Source organism: Salarias fasciatus, chromosome 7 (genome assembly GCF_902148845.1).
Source record: "Salarias fasciatus chromosome 7, fSalaFa1.1, whole genome shotgun sequence".
NCBI lineage: Eukaryota > Metazoa > Chordata > Actinopteri > Blenniiformes > Blenniidae > Salarias > Salarias fasciatus.
In genome coordinates this window covers 15,447,488-15,471,656 of record NC_043751.1, presented here as the reverse complement: position 1 = coordinate 15,471,656, position 24,169 = coordinate 15,447,488, and the positions used below count along the sequence as shown (strand labels likewise).

At 41.7% G+C, this 24,169-nt stretch overlaps 2 protein-coding genes across 3 annotated transcripts; one reads left to right on the top strand and one right to left on the bottom strand.

Annotated features, from left to right (window-relative positions):
- The first annotated feature begins 4,972 nt into the window (after nucleotides 1-4,972).
- On the top strand, nucleotides 4,973-19,028 carry nr1h4 (nuclear receptor subfamily 1, group H, member 4). Of its 2 annotated transcripts, none has more exons than XM_030096596.1 (9): nucleotides 4,973-5,069; nucleotides 7,436-7,813; nucleotides 8,993-9,133; nucleotides 10,406-10,548; nucleotides 10,640-10,738; nucleotides 10,924-11,023; nucleotides 11,130-11,276; nucleotides 14,513-14,626; nucleotides 18,790-19,028. In XM_030096596.1, the coding sequence occupies exons 1-9, from the start codon at nucleotides 4,973-4,975 to the stop codon at nucleotides 19,026-19,028; spliced, it is 1,458 nt and encodes a 485-aa protein (XP_029952456.1). The 2 variants fall into 2 exon arrangements, with proteins under 2 accessions (XP_029952456.1, XP_029952457.1); XM_030096597.1 differs by lacking the exon at nucleotides 4,973-5,069 and adding an exon at nucleotides 6,244-6,274.
- Nucleotides 19,029-20,758: 1,730 nt separating this feature from the next.
- Nucleotides 20,759-22,938, bottom strand: c1qtnf13 (C1q and TNF related 13). The gene is made up of 2 exons (XM_030095852.1): nucleotides 22,908-22,938; nucleotides 20,759-21,813 (listed from the first exon to the last, which is right to left on the bottom strand). Exons 1-2 carry the CDS (start codon nucleotides 22,936-22,938, stop codon nucleotides 20,759-20,761), a joined length of 1,086 nt encoding a protein of 361 aa, XP_029951712.1.
- Between the last annotated feature and the right edge of the window lie 1,231 nt (nucleotides 22,939-24,169).

Sequence of the window (24,169 nt, the reverse complement as noted above, 5' to 3'; positions counted from 1 at the left end):
ACGGATTGAAAGTATGTCGTCTTGGTGACATTGTTCTCTTCAACATGTGGTTCTGTAATGCAAACACAACCTGCTGAACAGAATCCTGAGCAGCTCAAGAAGGGAAAAGCAAGAACAACACTCTCTTGGCATTGTCACTTAAAATATTGGATCATGTTGATGAATGCACAAATGGATGGATGGATGGATGGATAGTTATCACAGACTGTGAGATTTAAGCAGTTCTTGTTTCATAGTAAAACATATAGAGAAATCTTCAGTGTGAAATTACTAGTATCTTTCTAAATGTCACTTTTTTTTAATAACTTTTAGGTTTGAGCTGTATTTCCGTTCTATGCCACAGGTGGCAGCTTTGCACAGTGACTCAAATCACGAAAAACCAATGAAAAGTGGGAGGCTGATTAGATCACATGTTCCCTCTGTGGCCCTGTGGTAGTTCCGCCTCTGGTCATGACCTCCCAATTGTTATTTATTTATTTATTTTGGTGAAAAATAATGAATCGAAATGCCCCCCCCCCCCCCCCCCCCCCACACACACACACACAAAACACAAAATTGGATAATATTTAAATTGTGTTTTTGCTAAAATTAAATGTAGAAATTGCAGAAACCCTCAGAAAATACTTGACATAGTCAAAAAATGAATGCTAACTTCAATCTATGCTGACTTGTAACCTGTTTTTAATACAGTGTGAATCACAGATGGACATTCAAGGATTGACTGTGTTGTGTTGTTGAAACATAGCTGCATTTCAACTTTAAAACAAAAGATTTGTATTGAATATATTATTCCATCTGTCCGTTAAAGCGAGCAGCTTATGTTGATCCATGCGTACCACTTTGAGATATATTTTGTGTCAGCTATGCAACGTAAAAAGAAACAACTGGAATGTATCAACGAGATGAACAATGTAAAACAGTGTTAATGTGCTTTGTTTATTTATTTAGATGTACTTGCTGTTGCTGTCAGTTGTCAATGTTTCTGAGCAGGTCTTAATCCACTTTTTTTTTTTTAGATTCGCGTCCTTCGGCTTCATATCAGTTCTATCATTTTATCAAGTTCTGAGCTCAGGAAGGGACAAAGCGGGCAGTGAGCTCAGTGTTGAAGCTTTCAGTGTAACTGTATTTATTCTTCTGTTGTTTGGCTTTTTTTGCTCTTAGTTCCTCAGTGTTTGATACATGCAGGCCCTGGTAGCTTCTTATAAAACTGTGAAATTTAACTATAAACATAGAGGAGTATAAATTTATGAACTGTTTGTTGGTAATGCGAAAAGATTTTGTACAGTCAATTATTAGATCATTGTTTGAAAACAGTTGTGATTTACACTGGAACCCACAGACATGTAATAAAGATTTCTATTCAGTATTGAGATTATTTGCAAATTGAAAAATGCATAAAAAGTTTGATGATTGATTTGAGTGACAAAATCTTTATTTTCTGTAATTCATTCAGTTTGTTGTTTTTATGAAAATGAAACATACACAGCAGCATTTTTTCACTGCCATTGCCATTAATTGGTAGGCACATACTGTACCTTGGTGTGTGAGGATTGCAAAATGGCTGTTTGCCTTTTGTCTCAATGCTAAAATGTTTTAAATTTTGCAACAGTCAAGATGACTGTCAATGCCATCAGTAATGATTCACTAGAAATGCAAATTTAAGAAAAAAATGACTAAATGCTCCGCTCCTAATACTGTGTAAACCACTAGGTGTGTTTTAAAACATAATCGAACGGTAACCGTGATGGACTGGCGACCTGTCCATGGTGTTTCCTGCCTTCACCGATAGTTATCTGGGATTGGCTGCTGTGACTCACCACGCTGAACAGGATATAAGCCGTTATAGAAGACGGATGAACAGATGACAAATCATCTGACATGTTTTCATCGTTCTCATTTTGCATGTGTACAACCATACTATGCAGTATTTTCATTAGTTGTTTGCTAATCAGCAAAACAACAGTAAAATTATATGGATTTATATATCATTGTCACAAAAAAATGGTTTCAAATAACTATGTAATTTATTTACAAAAACATCAGAATTACTCTACAGATATTCCCATTCACACGAGTGAGCTGTGGTTCCGCCTGTGACCTTTGATGCCCTTATCTTAATGACCTGACCTCCTTGTCACAGTCATGTATGCAATCATCAATTCTACAATAGAAAAAAAGAGATGTTTTTATCTATCGATAGTCCCGACGAAGCAGGAATTTTGAAGAATGTACATGACTGTATGACCAAAGTCAATCCTGATATTGTATTTTACACAAAATCAAAAAATTCTACTCCATTGAGTAAGACGAGCCTGAAAATGGAGTCAAGAACTTCAATTTTCAGGGGTTCAACACTTGAACAGATCAAACACGCAGTGTCCCTCACTATATCCATTGAACAGAATGCAGGTATGGGCATTCCTGCTGCTGGAGGACTGCTGTCTCGCACGTGTTCGATGTCTTCTTGCTCCCACAGGCTCACATTTAATAAACGTGAAAGACTGATAACAAGTCATCAACTCTGCTGAAGCAGGGACACATCAAAACAGGACTGTCACTCCGAGGGAACGCGAGTTCCCACCTCCGTCGTAGTGTAATTTACTCAAAGAGCTTCAGAAAAGTTCAAAATATTCGGAACACCTCCAATGTGTAAGTTAGTCCAGCTCCATCAACACTGTAACAAACTACTAGTTCAGAAAAAATACCTACTTTATTTATGTTAGAATATTTTTGATGCTCTATAACTGAAGTGTATCATTATTTCTGAAAAGGCAAAATTTGTGGCTGAGCTGCACAAATTAGTTTCTCCTATTTGGCAGAGAAAAAAAATGGCCCAAATGGTGACTGTTTATGTCAGTGTGCTAAAATGAGATACTTTTAAATCCTGCTCACATGGGTCTGTTTCCCATCACACAGTAAACATCCTTTGTCTTATCTGCGTTTTCCGCCAGCGACAGGATATTTATTCTCACTATTTTACTGTCTTGTCAATGTGTTTCAAGCACAAAAGTATACTGATTGTTCTTAAAAGTGACGTTAAAGATCCCAAGAGTAATTTTTCATGCATGAGGATAACATGTTGTCATTGTCGACTTGTTGGTTAACCTCGACACTTTTTATGGCTAAACGTGTTGCTTCCCAGAGAGAACTTCAGATAGAAAAGACATATAAATTACAAGAAAGTCCAAAACAAGCTGCATACTCATCAAAAATGTTGACTATTTTTAATTGGGCTGTGAATAAAACAGCTTGACGTGGCTTAAAAACATATTCACTGGAATCACTGTGTACTTATCCCATTACAAAGGCCATCACTTCAGCTCATTCCTCACATGCTGTGAAGCACGGAGTAGATAGTCCACAAACAGACAGCAACCAATGGCAAAGGTTCTGTTTATTTCAGGGAGACTGTCTGTTGACACAGAAGGGCCTCTGTGGATGGAGCAACAACCCATCAATAATTAAACTTAATTTTTTTTTTTTTTTTTTTTTTTGTCGGGGGCAAATTAGAATTACAAAGATGAGAATAATTTGACTCCGTCTGTGAACACTCATGTTAAAGTACACAAAGGCGATCGAGGTGTCACGCCCGGGTCTGAAATTGCCGAATAACTCTGTGACGCGTCAACGGTTGTGGATGCAGCAGCGAACCCAGCAGCATTTCTTTTGATCGGTTCAAGGACAAAGAGCAACGGTTGCTACACACACACAGACATTTTGAATCACGATATTCCAGTTACTCTCCCATTTATGACACCGGCATAGGAAATGCTCTCCCAGATGTTTTGTCGTGTCAAACTAATGAGCGCCCATACATGCCGTGTGCGATGTTTGTGTATGTGGGTGGGAGCTCATGAGGCAGCCTGTTGTCCTCTTGTTGAGATAAACCAGTACATTTTTGTGAGGAGGAGGGTGGAGCGGAGGGAGGGGGGCGGGGGGTGGGGGGGCATGGACAGGAATGGATAGTTTAATTAATAACCACCATCCATTTCTCCCTGACCTCAGCTGGTCGCACATGCTTTCACTGGCGCCCGGACACAAGCAGCCGCGTGTTCCTAGGCACATTTTCGATGGATTTGAAGCTCGCAGCGTGGATATATATATGTAAAAAATAAATATATTGAAAAAAAAGGCAGGAAACACAGAACACGACACCGAGTGACCAAGAAAAGGTAAGAACCCACGAGTGTGGTTCAGATTCATTGGCGAGGTGATGATGAGTCCGTGGAGTGCGACAGCGTTTGACGGGTCTGGAGGTATGGACGGCTGCTGAGTGGGCTGGAGGTCTCTCAGTCCTTGTGGGCTGCTTTAAAACCTCAGGGGAAATTACACTGAGGTAATTACAGAAGGTGGCAGGTGAGGTCTACAGAAGTAATGTCTCATGGACGACCACATTGTGGCCTTGAACGGCAGAAAGGCCATGTACTCATCTATTGACTCATCTGTTGATTTTAGACGTTTAATCTCATCTGCGGGTTAGCTTTTACAAGATGAATTCCCTGTCGAATATGTGTAACAGAGACAGATGAGTCGTGTTTTTCTTATTAGGATTACATTATAAAATACAACACGGATCGGGTTAAAGATTCTGATGTTCTGTCAGCTGAGCCCTGATGATCTTTTGAATTCTCACTTATGTAACTTGACGGGACATTTATATATTGGCTGCTCCTGCTGGTCCAGAAAAGTCAAACCTCTGGGCAGAGATACGCTCGTTTCAAGGCCTTGGTGTCCCCTGACCTCCCTCCCCCTCTCTCTGCAGGCCGCCACTGTACACCCTGTCACCGTGTGTCCCTGAGGAGCCCTGTCAGGTGCCGGGAGTTTTAATTACACGCTCATGCGCGATCCTGCAGAGTTAAGCGAATCTGCCTCACACAATGTGATGTTTGTGTTTGTTGCAGACGTCAACAAAAGGATTACAAATACAGTGAAGTGCTCCGTTTTGTGAGTTGGTGACAGGATACGGTCCTGAATGAATGAGTGGGTGTGCCCCGACATCAATGTGGTGGGACCTCTGCAAATTCCCCCCAGCGATGATTTCTCCATATCGGAGGGCTCCCACTTGTTTGGTAAGTCTGATTGCTCAAACCAAGAGTTCTCAAAAAGCGCAGCAAAAAACTGATTTTGAACTACCAACAGAAGCACTCTGCGGTAATTCATTTGTGAGGAACACTTATTGACAGATAAAGGCAGCGTAATCAGTTTTGTTGGTATTTGGGTGGCTGTAAACCAGAGCACTATCATTTGTAAACGGAGGATGGCACAAATTGTTATTGAAGGTGATAAGTTGTCCTGATAAGGTATAAGTCATGCACTCTTGCCCCAGATAAGGGCAAAAACAAAAAAAAAAGAAAAAGAATTAGTGTGACATTGTTGTTACCTTCTTTCTGAGTGGGTCTGGATGTGCATAAATCTGCTACCGAATGGACATTTTTTTAATAATCAAAACAGTCACAAGAACAAGAAGAAGTCCAGTTCAGTCTAACTCTAGCAGCATCCTGTGGCTTTAATTCAAATCCTCCAGGAATATATTCCACACAATGAAACACTATTTAGTTCAAATCTGATCGCACAATGATTATGTGGAGCTCCAGTGAACATAACATAGATAACTTTGCAATTTCTTTATATATTTAATTAATTAATCAAGTATGATCATTACAACCTTCTTTGCTGGATAGTATTAGCAACGTGCCTGTGAACAGTCTTAGATTTTATTTTTGTGGTAACAGAAAAAAATTGTGACTCTGCATCTTCTGAAATGACCTTGCAACTGATTAAAATTTGACTGACATGTATGTTATAGTTGACATACAGTGTATAAGAAGTGCCGCAGGAACTTGACACTTTCTCCCTGAGTCATTCCCCTATCATATCTCCCCACTTCCACATCGGAGCACACTACACAGTAGCAGTCATTTACAGTTGTAGTACTGTTGCTCAAATCTGGCATTGATTTCATACATAATGAAAAACAAGACTCCGTGGTTAATCAGTAGCTGCGACAACCTTTGCTCTTCTTGGGAGTTTTCGGGCAAGTGTGAGGCAGTTTATTGCCGCTCTCAGATCTTCAGGGGGAGAATTCCCGATCTATAAATGGAACATGACTTCTTCTGGTTAGACGCAAGGAAAGGATTGAACTAAACTAAAAAGAAAAAAAACAACAACGACAAACAAACACACACGTCCGGTGTGTGGGGTTCAGAGCGAGAAGTGTCTCTGTGACGTGCTCTGAGTCACGAGATGGCCATGGTGCAGACCAAATCTTCAAGAGGTCAGTTTTACTCTTTACTCTCATGGTACGGCTGTTACTAACATGTCTGCTTATCTAAAGGCGGATTTGAGAGGCGACGATGTTTGATATCAGTTCAGAAATGATTTTCGTTGAGTAGAATGTCTTTGAAGAGGTAATCATTCCTCCCTCGCATGTTTTTGAAGTGGGTAGCTGTACTATAGGAAATATATGATTAAAATGAATACAAAAGACTTAATCTGTCAGTTCTGTTAACATCTTTTCTTCCAAACCTTTTATTCTTAAACTACTTGCTTGTTTGGTGCTGTGTTACATATCATTGGGAAAGACAAAGTGAGTTCTGTACAAAGTGTTAATCATTCATAGGTTTACAGTATGAGGTGTGTGAGTTACCGACTATCACTGAGCCTGTTTCAGTCCAGACATGATCCAGAAGGAAAATTAAAATTACAAAGACAGTCAATTTTAAACACAGCAAAAACGGAATTAACTTGAGTTGAAAGTTAATGTTAATCTCCTGTTACATTACACAGTTTTTAGTCCGTTGGAAGTAACAGGTTCGTATCTTTTTCCCATAAAGACATAGAGGGGAATTCATAAAGCGGGAAGCAAAACATATCACATACCTGCCACTGATGAAATGCGTCATAATTCTCTGAAATGCATGTGATTAAAAAGAAACATACTTGCATTCGGATTTGAAAGGGGAAATGTTGCCCTCAGTGTTACAGTGATACCTTTAAATGTTTTATAAAGTGAACAAATTCAAGTAAGCCTACATTAAACCAGGATAAAACAATTATTATATTGAAATATAATATAAAGAACTTTGCCTTAAAGTTTACTGAAGCAAACGTCTCTCCATCAAAATGCCAGCACAATATCAACACTACATCCTGTTTGGGTGAGGGAAGGATACGTCCGTCAGCAAACACGGGGAAACAAACAACCTCACACACTCATGTTCACACCGAGGGGCAGATTCGGTTCACCAGTCACCTCACATGCATGTCTTTGTGGGAGGAAACCATAGCACATGGAAGAAGCTCAGACATACACAGGGAGAACGTGCAAACACCACACAGAAAGGCTGAGCTGGTATTTCAACCCATGACCTTCGTTCTAATGTGTATTTCTGTGATGCTCAAACTTTATTGATTTATTTCTTTTCTCTTCTTCTAGATATTCTGGCTGATCAGGGCAGTCCTCTCCTGCAGGATCATGACATCCTGTCCTTTCCCAGCTACCCCAGCATGCAGTACCCGTCCATGGAGCCGAGCATGTCTTCCACTCCGTACTACTCCAACCAGAGCTACTACCCGCAGTACGGCGGGGACGAGTGGTACTCCCACACCGGGATATACGAACTGAGGAAAGGGCCGCTGGAAGGCAGCTATGAAGCCGAGATGGAGGAGGGGTCTCCGGTCCTGCCGGTGGTGTGTAAAAGGACGCGGCACCTCTCGCAGGCCGGCAGGGTCAAAGGGGAGGAGCTGTGTGTGGTGTGTGGAGACAAGGCCTCTGGATACCACTACAACGCTCTCACCTGTGAGGGGTGTAAAGGTGAGAGGGCAGCATGCTGGTTGAAAAACTCACAATAGCTCCTGGTTGTGAAATGAAGAATTTACTTCCAGTAAGAAAAAGCAAAAAAGAAAAGGAATATTCACTTACTTTTTGTATTATGAAGGGAGATTTTGTCCTATTCAAACAAACAGGTCTTACGTAAGAGCTGTTTCTGTGAGGGTGCAGTGTGCAATCAGCTCTACACTAAATGCAAAGTCTGGCTTTATCACAGCCAGACTGAGTTTGAACTGTCTGCAGTACATTTCCACTTGGTCGTAATATGTTGCGGTAGTATTTTTTTGCAACTCAGTGACTTTTGGCCCACTTTTAAAGACTCATGTCATTTGATGCACGTGTTTTCAGGACCAGACAGTGATCACAATGATGTCTGTAGATAAGTGGGAAGAAGTGTGTCAATTTGCGGCATTTAAAATGTAATTGTTATCAGTGTCATTTTGTAGGAATTTACTATCAGGATTTTTTTTTTAACCTTTTTTATTTTTTTTATGAAGCTGCAAATTTAGTCCGATTCCTGCCAAAAGACAGGGTGAACGGACGTGAGTGTAATTCCACACGATGCGGCTGAACAATGTGAGGAGTGCCGCAGTTGACCTGTCCTGCCATTTGACTGAGAATAGGCTCAGGTCTACCAGCCACTGCTGCCAGATTGGATTCCCTCTCAGCTTTCTGCTCCACAAAAGGGCGAGCAACCCGACCTCAGCTACGCCAACGCATGTCATTGTGCCTAATGATGTCAGAACGTCTCGTAAATGTGTGTGTGTGTGTGTGTGTGTGTGTGTGTGTGTGTGTGCGCGCATGCGTGTGTGTCTGGATTGGAGCCATGCACTGGTGTCCGTAGCGCAGTCAGATCAGCATGTAACCAATAAAGCAGAGTATGAGCAATGAATGAGTGGATTTTAATGGATTTCATCAATATTCATCTGCAAGTCAGTGTCAAGAACTTTATGGAAAATAAAATCCGGGATAAAAATTGAAATTTCTTTGCAGAACTTCCAATTGTTGACATTGTGTTTTATCATAAAATGCTAAAATTTTGGCAAAAATTGTTTTGAAATGAGGGAAACAAGGACAAAATGCTTTCATCATCTATCCATCTATCTATCTATAGGTGCACTTCCTCCCTCGCTAATGATCTTGACATGTTTTGACCACGTTCAGGTTTCTTCAGAAGGAGCATCACAAAGAACGCAGTCTACAAATGTAAGAGCGGCGGGAACTGTGAGATGGACATGTACATGCGCAGGAAATGCCAGGAGTGCCGGCTGAGAAAGTGCAAAGAGATGGGCATGCTGGCAGAATGTGAGTACTGCTCCTTTTGCTCAGGGAAGATAAACAGCTCATGCCTGTGGTCACTATGACGGTCAATAAAAACAATGCATTCTGTCCACATACAAAACCCAACTGTGTCTATTTAGCAGAATCAAACGAGGCTGTTGAAGGTAAGCCCCCATTTTCCATTCTGACACGGTCTGTTTAATTTTACCAAGGGATTGTGTGTCGGTGCATATCACAAGACAAAAGATCCATCTTGTGTTACTGTTACGGGAATAGAATCAGTTGAATGGATACCTTAAGCCCCATTCAGACAAACTAAGCTCTTTAACAGTCACTGGTGTCAGCAAAAAACAATTTACAAGTGTGGCATCTGCAATAAGTTACTTAAAAACCTCTGCCTACTTAGGTTTTTTTTTTCTTTATAGCAGTGATCGCCTTCAGCTTGAGGGCAGAGTTTGTAAATATGGACATGCAGTTTCTCTGAAGCAGCAGCGCAGGAGGACCGGGCCGTTAGTCACGAAGTCGATTAAAAGCTGTCAGCTGAAAAGAGTGGGAGGACAGGCCCGACTCCTGTTGCTCATAAATAGTGCAGGGAAATCGTGATGAATATTGCAGGGTGGAAGTATAACCAGCATTCCACAAAGATAGAGTTATTTAGCCATAGTATGAGAAGACATGCTAATTAAACAGAGTCTGAAAATGGTTTTCAATAAATGAAAGAACAGCGCTATATTTCCTCCAAAAAAAAAAAAGAAAAAGCCAGAGGTGAAAGATTGGTGAGAAAAGGCATATCACATCACTGTCACATCTGATGTTTAGTTTGATTTTATTTTTGCTTCTATCAGTTAAACATAAATTTAATATACTGAGCAATATAGATAACTTCTCAAGGGTTTGCTGAAGATACAAGTTGTGTTTTCCCATATAAGTCTTTCTGAGCTTAAAATGTACTATTCCCCCACTGTAATGTGGACATATTACCTTATTTGTTGTGTTCCTGTGTTTCTTTCCTCATCATTACTTTATTTGATCAAGTAAAGACTTCGTTGAGATAATCTCTCATTTATCATCTGATGTAAATAAATGATTAATGATAGAATAATACCCGGATTTGTTATTTAATTTAAAAGTTCAGTAAATAATAATAATTGAAAAAAAACGGGATTAGAAAATGCTGTGTCAGTTCTCAGAAAGAAAAGTTCATAAATTTGATCTAATTAAAAGAGTCGAACCTTTAAATCTGCTGCTGGAGGAAAATCAGTGTGATATTTAACAAGTGTTAATCTTGGTCTGCAGGCCTGCTGACAGAGATCCAGTGCAAATCGAAAAGGCTACGGAAGAACACCAAATCCTCCCCGGGACAGTCGACCGGCGACGAGACAGAGGGAGCCGACAACACGGACAGCAAGCAGGTCAGCTCGACCACCAAACTGTCAAAGGTAAACACAACCTCAACACTCGTTCGGCAAACTGTGCAATAAGAATGCCTCCACAAACTAATGTGTGTGTTTTTTCTCCAATGAAATCCAGGAAAAGGTTGAAATCACCAAAGAGCAGAAGGCGCTCACTAAAGTTATCGTAGAAGCTTACAACCGACACCAGATTCCTCAAGATGTTGCCAAAAAACTGGTAAATCGCATCATTCTTGCTCGCGCAGGACATAAACTCATTTCAGAGTCGAAAGAAAGATTTCTTCGCTTCATTTTGGGATTTGTCTAGTCTTTATAAAGGGAGCAGTTTTTGTTGCCTTGTCTGCTTTTTTCTTAGAGGACTTGGTTTTTCATTGTTTACCGGGATTTTTTTTTCAATTCCAGCTACAAGATCAATACAGTGTGGAGGAAAATTTTCTCCTGTTGACAGAAATGGCAACGAGTCAAGTTCAAGTTATAGTGGAGTTTACAAAAAGTATTCCAGGTATAGATACCTACCCAGTTTCCCCTAACCCTAACCCTACTGCTGAAAGAAATAAAGTGGTTTGATAATGTCTGGCCTTTCGTAATGAGTGTTATTCCTCTGGCAGGCTTTCTGTCTCTAGATCATGAGGATCAGATTGCTCTGCTGAAGGGCTCGGCTGTGGAGGCCATGTTCCTGCGCTCCGCTCAGGTTTTCAGCAAAAAGATGCCCAATGGACACAATGGCATTTTAGAGGAGAGGATACGCAAAAGTGGTGAGTGCACTCAATGTCTCAAAAAACCCAATAAGACACGTCTGAACTACCATTTTCCAAAATGAAACACTGACAAATAATTTTATAACCATCCCATTTATTGCTCATCATCCTGAATCATGACCTTCAGCTGTTTTGGTCTTTTCCTCCTCTGGCTGCCACCAAGCAGCTCCGTCTAGTCAGATCCCTCTTAAATATTTGATCTGCCTGATCTGCGTGATGCAGAAAGATGTGTGCTGACCTGTTGATCTCTGGCTGGGTGTAGGTTACACACACACACACACACACACGATACGGTTTCACTTGGTTGGTGTGTGTGTAAGACGCACAAAAACTCATTTTTTTCCCTCAAATGTCTTCTGTTTCTCTGCCTTCCTATACAGTTTATCTATCATCTATATATACCACCCATTAAATAGTTTACTTGTTTGGATTTATATTATTTATTCAAGGTGTCATTGTGCCAACCAGTTTGGACAGTTAGACAGGCAGCAGTGATGGCAGAGGTGTGTGTGTGTGTGTGTGTGTGTGTGTGTGTGTGTGTGTGTGTGTGTGTCACCCGCTCCCCCGCTGGTGCTCGGGTGTGAACGCTGGGGATAAGAGATATTCACACTAAAGGCCAGTCTGGGAGAATATGGGAGCAAAGCTGTCTGAAGAGACCATTGTTTCTTATCAAAACATCAAGAGTGCCATTGTCCACTTCTCTCCCTTTGAGCCCTGCTGGCATTTCTGAATGCTTGATGATGTGTCCAAGCAGACAGACACCCGCCGCTAGTTTGGAGACCATCGAAAGCAGGAACTGTTGTCATTATGTGACTGCAAAGTGAACAGAAACAGTTACAATAAATAGAGACGCTACACTTATCATTAGTGAAATTGCAAAATGAATAAGGTGGTTATTGTAAGGTTTTGCGCACTAAGGGACTCTGTAGAAATTTAAAGATGATAAAAGCTGGTTTTACTGCAAAGGTTCACAAGAACATGTGTGAGTGAAGGTTTAAAATTCAGGCGCTGTGTGTAATTCAGGTGCTGCTGTCGAATAAAGAAAACCATGTACATGCTGTTTATATTAACGGCTCATTGTTATAGTCACAGAATAAATGATGTGTCTAATGTGGCTTTTTTCTCCTCTTCCTTTATTCATCCTTTTCTGCATGTTTTACCACTGTGAAAGGAAACCAATGATTTACTGTCTTCAATCATTTTGAAATTTGAATCGACGGTGTATTCATAATCATATTCAGGACTAGCTCCTTGCATGTTTTTAATTTTATCTCTCCTCTTCTTAATCATACTGATCAAACATTGCTCACATTTTTTATTTATTTTTTGCCAGATTTACAGCTCTTATCTGTTATACAGTACTGACTAGCTGATCACCTTGGAAGATTCTGATTTCTAACTAAATAATGTAAATATTAATGTTGAAATATTTTACTAATTGTGCAGGTGATCATATTGATTTATGTCTAAACATGTATATATTTTATTGTTATATTTTTAAAACTGACTACATTTTATATTAGTTGTCTGACCATAAATGTTATTTATCCTTTTTACAATTTGAGTTTGACATTAATGGCCCATAATAGAGCTGATTGAGTGTGCTGGCTCGAAGGTGGGACTGTTACATAAGGCAGACTGTTTTTCTTCTCTTTTCACATTTAATGCTCTTCATTCTGGAATAGTCTTTTTCTGCTCAAGCCATAAAACTGCCCCAATACTCTGATTTAGCAGAATATCTTATTCTTTGCTGCATTTGCTCTATCATCCATCAAGTTTATTCCTCACAGGAGACATGAACTGGCATTATTTCAATAGGGTTCTTCCAATTCTGAGACTGTGGGTCTCCCTATGAACACATCTTTCTCAGAGCACTTATTATTATTTTTACACAGAACAGAAAAAACTAGACCCAGAATTCAGATACAATCTGAAATGCCCTTTTCTTTTCATTCTTCTTAAAAGGCAATAGTCAACAAAAGCATAGAATGGCATAAGCAAGATATGATGGTGCTGTTCGCTCCCAGCTAATAGGAGTAAAACTCAGGCTAATTTTTGGACAATTGTAAAATACAGTACTTTTTGGTGGATATCAGACTTTCCAGGAAAATTTCACAATGACATATTCTGGCTTCTTTACAAATCACGTAGTGTGTACTATGGCAAAGAGAGTTGGCAGGAAAAGGACAAATAGAGGCTGAAAAACAATTGAAAAAAGATCAGCCGAGGGAAAGTCAGTTCCCTGAATTATTTTAAATGCAGTTAAACAAGGTAAGCAATGAAACTTGGTTTCTTCTATTTTTTTTTCGAATACTCTTTGCAATTAAGTCTTGGAAAAAGCCAAGCACATTGTTTAATATTTTACTCAAAGAGCAGTCTTTAACACCAGAGGTTCCCAACCTGTTTGCACTTGAAGCCCCGGACCCTCTCTGAACCCTCGACCATAAACTCGACAGTAAAGAGAACATGAAAGCATTTGGAAACACACTCAGACATTTTACAGTACTTTGCAAGATGAAATGTACAGTTTCTGTGGTCTGCTCTGGAGTCTACAAAGTTTCAGATCATTGTTTGTGGTCATGTGTGCAGATCCAATTTTGACAGCTTCACAACCTCCATGTGATCCCATGGGGGACTTTTGAACCACTACTTCAAAATGATAGTTTCTGATCACAGGAAAATTAAATGGTTATGACCTCTCTTTCTCTCAACCTCCTTCTTTATGACCTTTGGTTATACATTACACAGATTATATTTATTTGAGACAGTCTGTTCACAGTTTAACAAGGGAATCTACTGGATGGAAGTTTTTCATTTGAAAGTCAAATCTGTTTGTGTATCATAGATGATGAGAATGGTACATTTTGCCGAGATATACAAACTATCACAGTGCAGCGTTTCCTTTTAAGATAACTTCTCTTTTGTTCTTTTACTGTCTTCTAAAGTCGCTTATTCAGAGGAAACTGTGGTTAATACGCTAATTATCTCCCAAACACACGATTCCCAGTTTGTACTGCTTGTCTCATTCTGTTTATACATCAAAGTGTTTTTAGACAGGAAACTAGACCAAAAATAGCTTCCAAAAGAGGTTTGGGCATCTTCTGTTGCATTTACAATGAATTAGTGAATAAGCAAATTTTACTAAATGTCCGAAGTGCTTTGAGATTGTTGAAGCAATGATAATGTGTTACATAAGTGACGTCCATTTACCATCCATGTTGGTCTCTTTGCAGGTATCTCTGAAGAGTTTATCACGCCAATGTTCAATTTTTACAAAAGCATCATAGGACTCCACATGTCATTGGAGGAACAGGCTCTCCTCACAGCCATAACAATCCTAACACCAGGTGAGTTGTAAACAACTTTAAGTACATCTTGAAATAGTTTTGTAATGACTCTCTGTTTCTTTGCGAGTCCTCCTGCACAAAATGAACCCAGCTTATTGCACATTTTACTCTTCTATTGGGTCCTTTCCACCAGCTAAACATAAGCGCCATTGAGCTTTTCTAAGTTGCTCTCCCAACAGCTCATCAGCCTGTCAGTCCTCTGCCCATCAGGCAGCACATTAGCCCGACATCTACCATGGTCTCTCGCTCCTTCGAGAGCAGATCCCTTTTAAACCCAGCCATCTACTGGGAGAGAGAGGGGTAGGTGCAATCGGTGATGACTAGTCACAGGTGTTTCCGCTTGCGTCTCTCCAGGGGCTTAGCTGAGTTCTGCTTGATGACCTCTCCTTCACAGCTGACCGTAGCCACGTCCCACCACCATAAACCTCCACTGCCCAACTCAGGCAACTAAGCCGTCCTACCTATCTGCCTCTCCTCCACCTGCCCCCCTCATGAGAAAAAGTAAGAAAGTCCCCTTCAGCCATCTTTACCCTTGGCCGGTGGACTACCTTGTGTTTAAAGGGCTGCAAAGCCAGATACCACCAGGTGATTGTGGTGTTAGTACCTTTCAAGCAGTGGAGCCAATAGATCTGAGTGTGGTCCGAACAAGGGATGAATGACCATACCATGAGGTAGTAATGCATTGAGTGAACCGCCCACTGAATGGTGCGGGCTTTCTTCTCCACCGTGCTGTACCTGCTTTCTCTCCGTGAGAGCTTCTTAGCTTCTTACTGATTTGCAACATGGGGTGATTGACCCCCCTCAGCTGCTGAGACAAAACGGCCCTCAGCCCTCTGTTTGACATGTTAGTCTGCAGGACAAAAGGGAGAGAGAAGTTAGAGGTGTGAAGCAGTGGCTCCTCACAGAGGGCCTGTTTCACCCTCTCAAACGTCAACTGGCATGGCTCCCTCCACTGAACCGGATCTGAGACACCTTTTCAGGTGAAGTCGGTAAGTGGATTGGTCAGGTCAGCAAAGTTCAGAATGAACTGCCAACAGCACCCTGCCAGCTCCAAAAACCGCCGAGCCTCTTTTTTGGATTTGGGGCCACAGGCAGGCTGCAGGTGCTGCGGTCTTATCGACCTGTGGCAGCGCCCACCCCTGGGTTGGCAGTGAAACCGGCACATCTCAGAGACCAGAGCACTGCAGCCACCTGCTGCACATACTCCTTCCACATGTTACTATAAATGATCACATCATCAAGGAAGTTGGCAGCATACGCAACATGAGGCCACAACACCTGGTCCATGACATGCTGGAAGGTGGCAGGTGCCAAACAACCCAAAAGGAAACGTTACAAATTGGGACAAGCATTACGGAGTGGAGAAGGCCGTTTCCTCCCTGGACTCTGGAGATAAGGGAATCTGCCAGTAGCCCTTGGTCAAACCCAATGTTGTGAAAAAGTGTGCCGCGCCTATTCGTTCCAGGAGCTTGTTGACCCAGGCATTGGGTAGACATCAAAACATGGAACTTCATTCACCCTGTGGTAGTCCATACAGAACTGTACAGACCCATCCTTCTAGAGAACAAGAACAATCTTGTACTTCCATTTCAAGTATCGCCACCAACACCTCCTTAACCACTTTTCTTTTGTGTTCCAGTAACCTATAGGGCTGTGAACCGTCTGTCACGCCCGGGGTCATCTCAATATGGTGCCTTTATAAGTGTTTTGCATCCTGGCAGAGGAGAGGACATCTCAGCAAAATGCTGTTGCAACTCCGTAACGTCTGTTCTCTGGGCTGCAGAGAAATGGTCATCATAAGTGAGGGAGGTGGGATTGGAGGAATTTGGCACCTCAGGCCCCAATCCATCTCTCTCAGAAATTGCAGACACCAGAGAAACAAAATCCACCTACGCTTTGAGGAGGTTGAGGTGGTACATCGAGGTAGACTCACCCCTGTCAGGGCACACAACCTCATAATTCACATCCTCTACTTGCCGTGTGACCACAAAGGGTCCTTGCTGCATGGTGAGTAATTTAGAACTGGATGTAGGGACTAATGCAAGAACTTTATCTCCCGGGGAAAATGGTCTTAACCTGGCCCGTCTGTTGTACAGGCACTGTTGATATGGGCCTGGAACAACATCCCCTGTGACAATATTCAAAGTGTGTGACACTTTGCTGTCAGGTCCAGGACCTACAGAACCTCTTTTTTACTCAGGTGTGGACCTTCCTCCCAGCTTTCTTTGACAAGGTCCAACACCCCATGGCTACTGTAACAACTCTCTGTCTGTCTTTGAGTTCTGCTGCATAGAACTAATGCAGCCCATTGCAGAATTTACTCTTTTATTGGGTACTCCTCGATCCCGCCACCACGTTTTCCATGGAGGAAGCAGAGGCTGAGGTCTCAGAGGTGGACTTGTCCATAATCCAAGCTGAAGTCACCGAGGTGATGGTAAGCTCCTCAGTGGCAAGGCACCGGGGATGAATGAGATTGAGATTTGCCCTGAGTGCTTTAAGTCTCTGGATGTGCAGGGACTGTCTTGGTTGACACATCTCTGCAACATCGCGTTACGGTCGGGGATGGTGCCTCTCGATTGGCAGACTGGGGTGATGGTTCCCCCTTTTTAATAAGGGGGACAGGAGGATGTGCTCCAACTATAGGGGGATCACACTCCTCAGCCTCCCTGGGAAAGTCTATTCCAGGGCACTGGAGAGGAGGATTCAAGACGATAGTCAAACCTCAGATCCAGGAGGAACAATGTGGTTTTCATCCTAGTTGCGGAACACTGGACCAGCTCTATACCCTCCATAGGGTGCTCGAGGGTTTGTGGGAGTTCGCCCCACCAGTTCACATGTGTTTTGTGAACTTGGAGAAGGCGTTCGACTGCATTACTTGTGGTGCCTTGTGGGGGGTGCTTCGGGAATACGGAGTCCGGGGTCCTTGTTAAGGGCCGTCCGGTCTCTGTATGACCGGAGTAGGAATCGGGTCCGCATTGCCGGCAGTAAGTCGGACCTGTTCCCGGTGCATGTTAGACTCCGGCAGGGCTGCCCTTTGTCACCGGCTCTGTTCATAACCTTTACGGACAGAATTTGTAGGTGCAGCCAGGGGCCAGAGGGGGTCTGGTTTGGGAGCCACAGGATTTCATCTTTACTTTTTGCAGATGATGCTGTCCTGTTGGCTCCATCGAACCTGGACCTGCAGCATGCACTGGGGTGGTTCGCAGCCGAGTGTGAAACAAGATTGACAGGTGCGCCGGTGCAGCGTCTGCAGTGATTCGGTCGTTGTATCGGTCCGTTGTGGTGAAGACGGAGCTGAGGCGAACGGGGAAGCTCTCGATTTACCAGTCATTCTATGTCCCCACCCTCACCTATGTCTATGAGCTTTGGGTCATAACCAAAAAGACAAGATCCCGGATACAAGCGGCTGAAATGACCTTCCTCTGTAGGGTGCCTGGGTGATCCCTTAGGGATAGGGCGAGGAGCTCAGTCACCAGGGAGGAGCTCAGAGTACAGCCGCTTCCCCTCCACATCGAGAGGAGCCAGCTGTGGTGGCTCAGGCACCTCTTCAGGATGCCTCCTGGATGCCTCCCTGGGGAGGTGTTCCGGGCATGTCCCATCGGGAAGAGACCCCATAGAAGACCCAGGACACGCTGGAGAGACTATGTCTCTTGGCTGGCCTGGGAACGCCTTGGGATCCAACCGGAAGTGCTGGAGGAAGTGTCTGGGGCCAGGAAGTCTGGGCATCTCTATTTAGACTGCTGCCCTCGTGACCCGGTCCCACATAAACGGTAGAAGATGGATCGATGGATGGATGGATATTGGGTCCTTTTCACCAACTAAACATAAACAATGGAGAGTTTTTCCATGCTGCTCTCCTGACAGCACTTGAGCCCAACATTTGCAGTAGTCTCTTGCTCCTCCTAGAGGAGCTCCCTTTTAAGCCCAGCCAGCGACTGGGAGAGACAGGAGCAGAGGTCACCAATGACTATTAGTCACAGGTATTCCCCCTTACCTCTCTCCTGAGGCTTACCTGAAGTCTGCTTGATGACCTCTCCTCCACAGCTGAGTTTAACCACGCCCCACCACCACAAGTTTGTTCTTTTATGGTTCCTGAAATAGGCCTGTCAATATTTGATAGTTGTAAAGTCCAACGTGTGATCACAGTACACCTTTCTTTTCAGATCGGCCTTATGTGAAGGACCACCAAGCTGTTGAGAAACTTCAGGAGCCCATGCTGGATGTGTTGAGGAAGGTTTGTGTCCTGCAGCACCCACAAGAGCCACAGTACTTTGCTCGTCTCCTGGGGCGCCTGACAGAGCTGAGGACACTCACCCACTACCACGCAGAGATGCTCACATCCTGGAGGATGAATGACCACAAATTCACCCCACTGCTCTGTGAAATCTGGGATGTGCAATGACGCACTGAGAGCAGTTGGAAAACATAGAGAAATACATGAACGTTCTGGCTTGAAAGACATATATGTGACTCAGGATTTTCGCATCTTCCTACTGGAGGATGTGAACATGTGGAAGAAAATCCCTGCAAAACATGCTTCCCTGGATGGCATTAGTCACTTATTCACTCTAAGACTGGATTAAATATTGTATTCATTATGCATCTGGATTTTGTGGACCATACCACCATCATATCCATGAGTGATTAACCCATGTCAGTCCACTCTCACTTTTGAACCATTTGATATTATGAGTTCTCAGCACAAAGAGGAATGTGTTCAAAGGTTGGGCGTTGGTAAACCTTTTTTTTTTTTACTCTGTGTTTTATTGAATTTATTGATTAGTTGGATAACAGCAAACACTGTCACTCATTCAAAGGTGATACAGTGCTCACAACATGTGCATGATTTTAATTATTTAGAGTTCACGTTTAGATTCATTCATATTTTTCATGTAGCAAAGTCTCATAGATTCGTATCTTTAAATGCTATACACATTTCTTTTTCCAACTAATGGTTGATGTGGGGACATTTTTCAACACCTTTTACAACAAGGTGCATATGACAGAGGTGAAAAATCTTGCATGACTGAAATATTAAGATTCTCAACTTTGTTAAAAAAAAAATCTTTTTAACTGTATTTCGATTTTCTGAATCAATATCATTCAGAAACATCAACTTAATGCAAAGTATTTAAGTGTGAGGATTTGGCCAACAAAATCAATTACTTTTTAATGCCTTATTTATGCATATCACTACCTCTCAAAAGCCCCTCATAATCAGAGGACCATAACAGTGTTTATGCATGTGTTATTGAATTTTCTAGAACCAATAAAATGTAAATACTGGCACTGATCTTTTATTTTATTATATTGTTTCATCTTTCATTTTCTTGCTTTCTATTTTGATTGACAATCATCTTCTTGTATTAGTAATGCAGTTGCTATGAGCAGTGATAGGAGAGGCCCCATATAAACTGAGCTTAGAGCTTTAGCACCACCTGGTGTAGCAAATTTTATTAAATTATTAAATTAAATTATTAAATTGTAGCAATAAGCCACATTTATTATCACGCCTGAACTCACTGAGTTTTGATCTTCCATTCAGTGCAACATCCATTCATTTGACTAGGAAATGAAGAACTAATTCATCAAAATAATGAACGACTTTATTTGTTTCCAAAAATACACATGTAACAAATCTATTTAAAATATAAAAGTTTCACACAAAGCATCACAACACAGATTATTATAGTAGACGAGATATATTGTTACAGTAAGTCAATTGGAATAAACTTTACACCATATACAGAGTCCTTTGTAAAATACAGCAATATATTTTGACACAAAACAAAACTTGATAGAAAAATATGTGAGGTGGGTCCAGTTTTTTTTTTTTTGGATCAACATAAGAGGGCATTTTTCTTTATTGGGATATTTTGCTGCGAATTGCACCTTTATGTGTATAAAAAATAGTAACCACTTTATCTGCTCTACGTTCTCTTTAACTGTATTATAGCATCAACTTGCAGAGTAACTTTACAGCAAATAATACCTTTGTAATCACATTAAAAATTACTTACACTACACTGATCTTGGACTTGTAGTTATTTCTTATTCATCCACATACACAAAGACAAACTTTCGCTACAGAACAAGGTGTTGTTCTAAATACTTCATGAATGCTTTTGACATTTATAGTTGAGTTCTGTCCTGGCTGGTCTGAGGCGTTTCTACATCAGGATACACCAGAAAGCCGGAGAACGTAGTGTACCTGCCCTGGTTGCTGTAAACTGCGTAGCGCTCGTCCTGCTGACTGTACAGCCACACCTTCTCGCTTCGGCGGAGAGACAGCAATAAGCTCTGACTCTGCATTTCACGTCTCTTTGAGGTGTCCTCGTCGAAGACCATGGCCTGCACCTCGCCTTTCCCCGTCATGAGCTTCACAGAGACAGCCTTTCGGGGGTGTTTCCCCACTGTGAAAGCAAAGAAGTATGTCCCCGGGAAGTGGCAGGTGAACAGGCCTGACGTTTTGTTGAAGTGGCCGCCCGTGTTGACGTACTCCACATCAAAGGTCAGAGGCGGCTTGTCTTGCTGCCTGTTGCTCTGCCCCATGAGGACGGACGTCCGAGCCACTGAGAAGGCCGAGCGGGGCTGATCCTGGGACCAGGTGTCAGCCTGAGGCGGGCAGTTTGGATAGGACATGGCTGGTGTGGACAGGTGGTTGCTGATGTGGCTTGTTGTGGGGGTTTCAGGATAGACAAGGTAACCAGAGAAGGTGATGTAAGGGCCTGCATTGCTGTACAAAGCATACTGAGGGTTCTGCTGTAAAAGTAACCACACAGTATCCATTTCCTTCAGACTGATCATGATACTCTGGCTCTGAACTTTTCTTCCTTTCTTGCGGTAGTCATCATACGCCATGGCCTGCACCTCCTCTCCATTCTTCACCAGGATGACGGACAGCATTTTTTTGGGAAATTTTCCCACCGAGAATGAGAAATAGTACGCTCCGGGGATTCGGCATCGGAAGTGGCCACTGTCTGGATTGAAATCGCCGCCGATGTTGACCATGAGCTTGTTGAAAGTCACTGCTTTCTGCTTGCCTCCCACCACGCTGTTGGTTTGTGTGGCAGAGAAGGCAGAGCGAAGGCCTGTGGTCAACGGAGGGGCAAAAAGAGCTGAAGCTGGTCCAGAGGAGGCGAGCATGATGAAGAAACACACCAGGTGATAATGTGGGCTCCACTGAACTGAAACATGAGGGAAAGAAAATACGTCAGTGAAACTGCATTTGTAGATAACAGTAACAGGAGTGAAAAACCTAAGTGAGACATCTTAAACTGAGGGTCAGGATTAATATGCAATTCTTAGAGTTGTTCTTAACACATATCTGAAACAAGATATGTGACAGCAAACAGAATTGGAAGCTTTTAAGTGCATTCTCTTCCATTAAAGTGAGCTTTAAGTATTAGACCCAGCTTATTTATTAATCTCTATCGGGTATGAGTTGATAAGGAAGTCTGGCTGGACTGTGTTTACTTAAATCAAGCACTCAGTTTGTGCAGCCGCCCCTGTAATTTGGCTGATATTGTCTGTTCTCCCTGTGCACTGAGAGAAGAGGCTGTGCATTAGGTGCTGGTTCATCTGTTCCTGTGTGTGTGTCCAACAATGGAAAATTTCAGAGGCTTGTTGAGGTGGGGCATGGACTCACCACTGAAAGATACCAAGTTGATATACATCATGGGATTTAACTTCGCAAATAAAACCATCAATACCAACAACAATGAAAATCACAGTGTTTAAACGTATGTATGAAATGTATTAGTATAAACTATAACAAGGACAAATTTGTCTTAAGATCTTTGGTGAATTCAGCTAAATTAGTGGAAATGCTACAACTGTAGAGGTAATAGACAAGAACGGTAATTGGCTCATGTTTCATATGCATTTTACATGTTTTCTATGCATAATACTATAAATGTTTTATAAACAGTCATGATTATCATTTAAACTTAGAAGCTCCACTTGAAAAGCAGAAGCAAGGAGCTTGGAAGAGACAACTTCATAGGTAGATACTCCTGACTAAAGTTTTGCAAATTTATTTATGCAAGTGTGACAAAATACAAAGTTGTACAGTTTATATATAGGCTACAACAATCATTTGAAATAATATATGCATGTAATATAAGATACATGACAAATTTAACAATCTCTCATAGAACAATACATAGAAAATTTCCTATGACCAAAGAACCCCCCCCAAAAAAACAAACAAACAAAAACCACAGTTTAAAACTTCTTTTCCGATTACAGTTACCAAATTGAACAAAGATATCGAACTCACCTGATGAGCTTCTGTGGGTCAGAAGTCTCATTGTAGCCTTGTTGTAAAATGTTGGAAAAAGTTCCAGTTAGTTTGAACTGTGATGTGGCAATAACATCCAGTGTGACATCCAGAGGGTCGAAGCGTTTGTCTTTACAGATATGTGGGGAGGAGGAGCTCCTCTTCAGTCTACAGTGCACAAAAACTGTGGAAATACAGCTGCACCATGCAGCCTTATTGGCTCTCAGACGTGTTACGTCCATGTGGTTCATTGTTTAGACTGAAAAAAGAAGAGATGTTCATCAGAACCTGGCAAGTTCATTAGAAAAAAAGGCCTCCACTTCCATGTAAATAAAAAATATGAGTTTTTTTGAGAATCAAGCAACAATTTCAGTGAAGTCATCAGTTTGAAAAAGTCACCTTATTTTAATGAAATGATCAATTTTGCATAAAAGAAGAAAGGTGTAGGCATTATTACATCTTTATTTCAGTTTGTGTATGATCCAATACCCATTAAAAAAACTATTCAATCTCAAACTCTTCAATCTCTTCAAAATTAATTTTGCAAGGTTAAATGTGCCAATCTGAATTGATTGCACAGCCATATGCAGTTGTCATAAATCAAGTAAATAAGCTTTACTTCTGATGACAAGTGGGAGCTGCTGAAGACAGAGAAAACACAGACAACATGCAAACTCAATACAGCGCCCTAGGTACTAGCCACTGCACCATCAAACCCCCATCGGTAACGTTAAAAGGCAGAAAGTTGTTTTCAACTATTGAAAACCTCAGGTATTGTTCTTGAAGGATGACTGAAATTAGATTTTTTTAAGCTTTCATGAAAGGTTGTCAGAGTGTATAATCAATCTTTCAGACACTTTTTTAAAGCTTATGTAGTTAACCTGTGTCTCTCTTGTAGTCTACTCTCTCTCTCTCTCTCTCTCTCTCTCTCTCTCTCTCTCTCTCTCTCTCTCTCTCTCTTTTATTGTGTTTTGTAAAAAAAAATTTACTTTAAAACTGATACATTGTTGCCAATTCCTCAGTCACGAAAGTTCTAAATGACGTCATCATCTGAATTGCTGAATAGCTGCTCATGTGCATGCCCTGGTCAAATTGAATGATGATGTCATTTAAAACGATACATTGTTGCCAACTACTCAGTAAGGACTGTTCTAAATTACATCACAGTCTAATTTGCATAGCTTCTCATTTGCATATCTAGGTCAAATTGAGCTTTAACATCAAGACCAGTAATGGGAGTAACCGCATTAAAACAAACGGCG

What these genes read in the sequence shown, in the direction of transcription:
- nr1h4 (XM_030096596.1), top strand. Translation starts at nt 4,973, where the DNA reads ATGAATGAGTGGGTGTGCCCCGACATCAATGTGGTGGGACCTCTGCAA. An exon ending in AAGATGTTGCCAAAAAACTG is followed by an intron (nt 10,739 to 10,923) that starts GTAAATCGCATC and finishes TTTCAATTCCAG; the next exon opens with CTACAAGATCAATACAGTGT. An exon ending in GGAGAGGATACGCAAAAGTG is followed by an intron (nt 11,277 to 14,512) that starts GTGAGTGCACTC and finishes GTCTCTTTGCAG; the next exon opens with GTATCTCTGAAGAGTTTATC.
- c1qtnf13 (XM_030095852.1), bottom strand. Translation starts at nt 22,938, where the DNA reads ATGAGACTTCTGACCCACAGAAGCTCATCAG. An exon ending in GACCCACAGAAGCTCATCAG is followed by an intron (nt 21,814 to 22,907) that starts GTGAGTTCGATA and finishes CTCATGTTTCAG; the next exon opens with TTCAGTGGAGCCCACATTAT.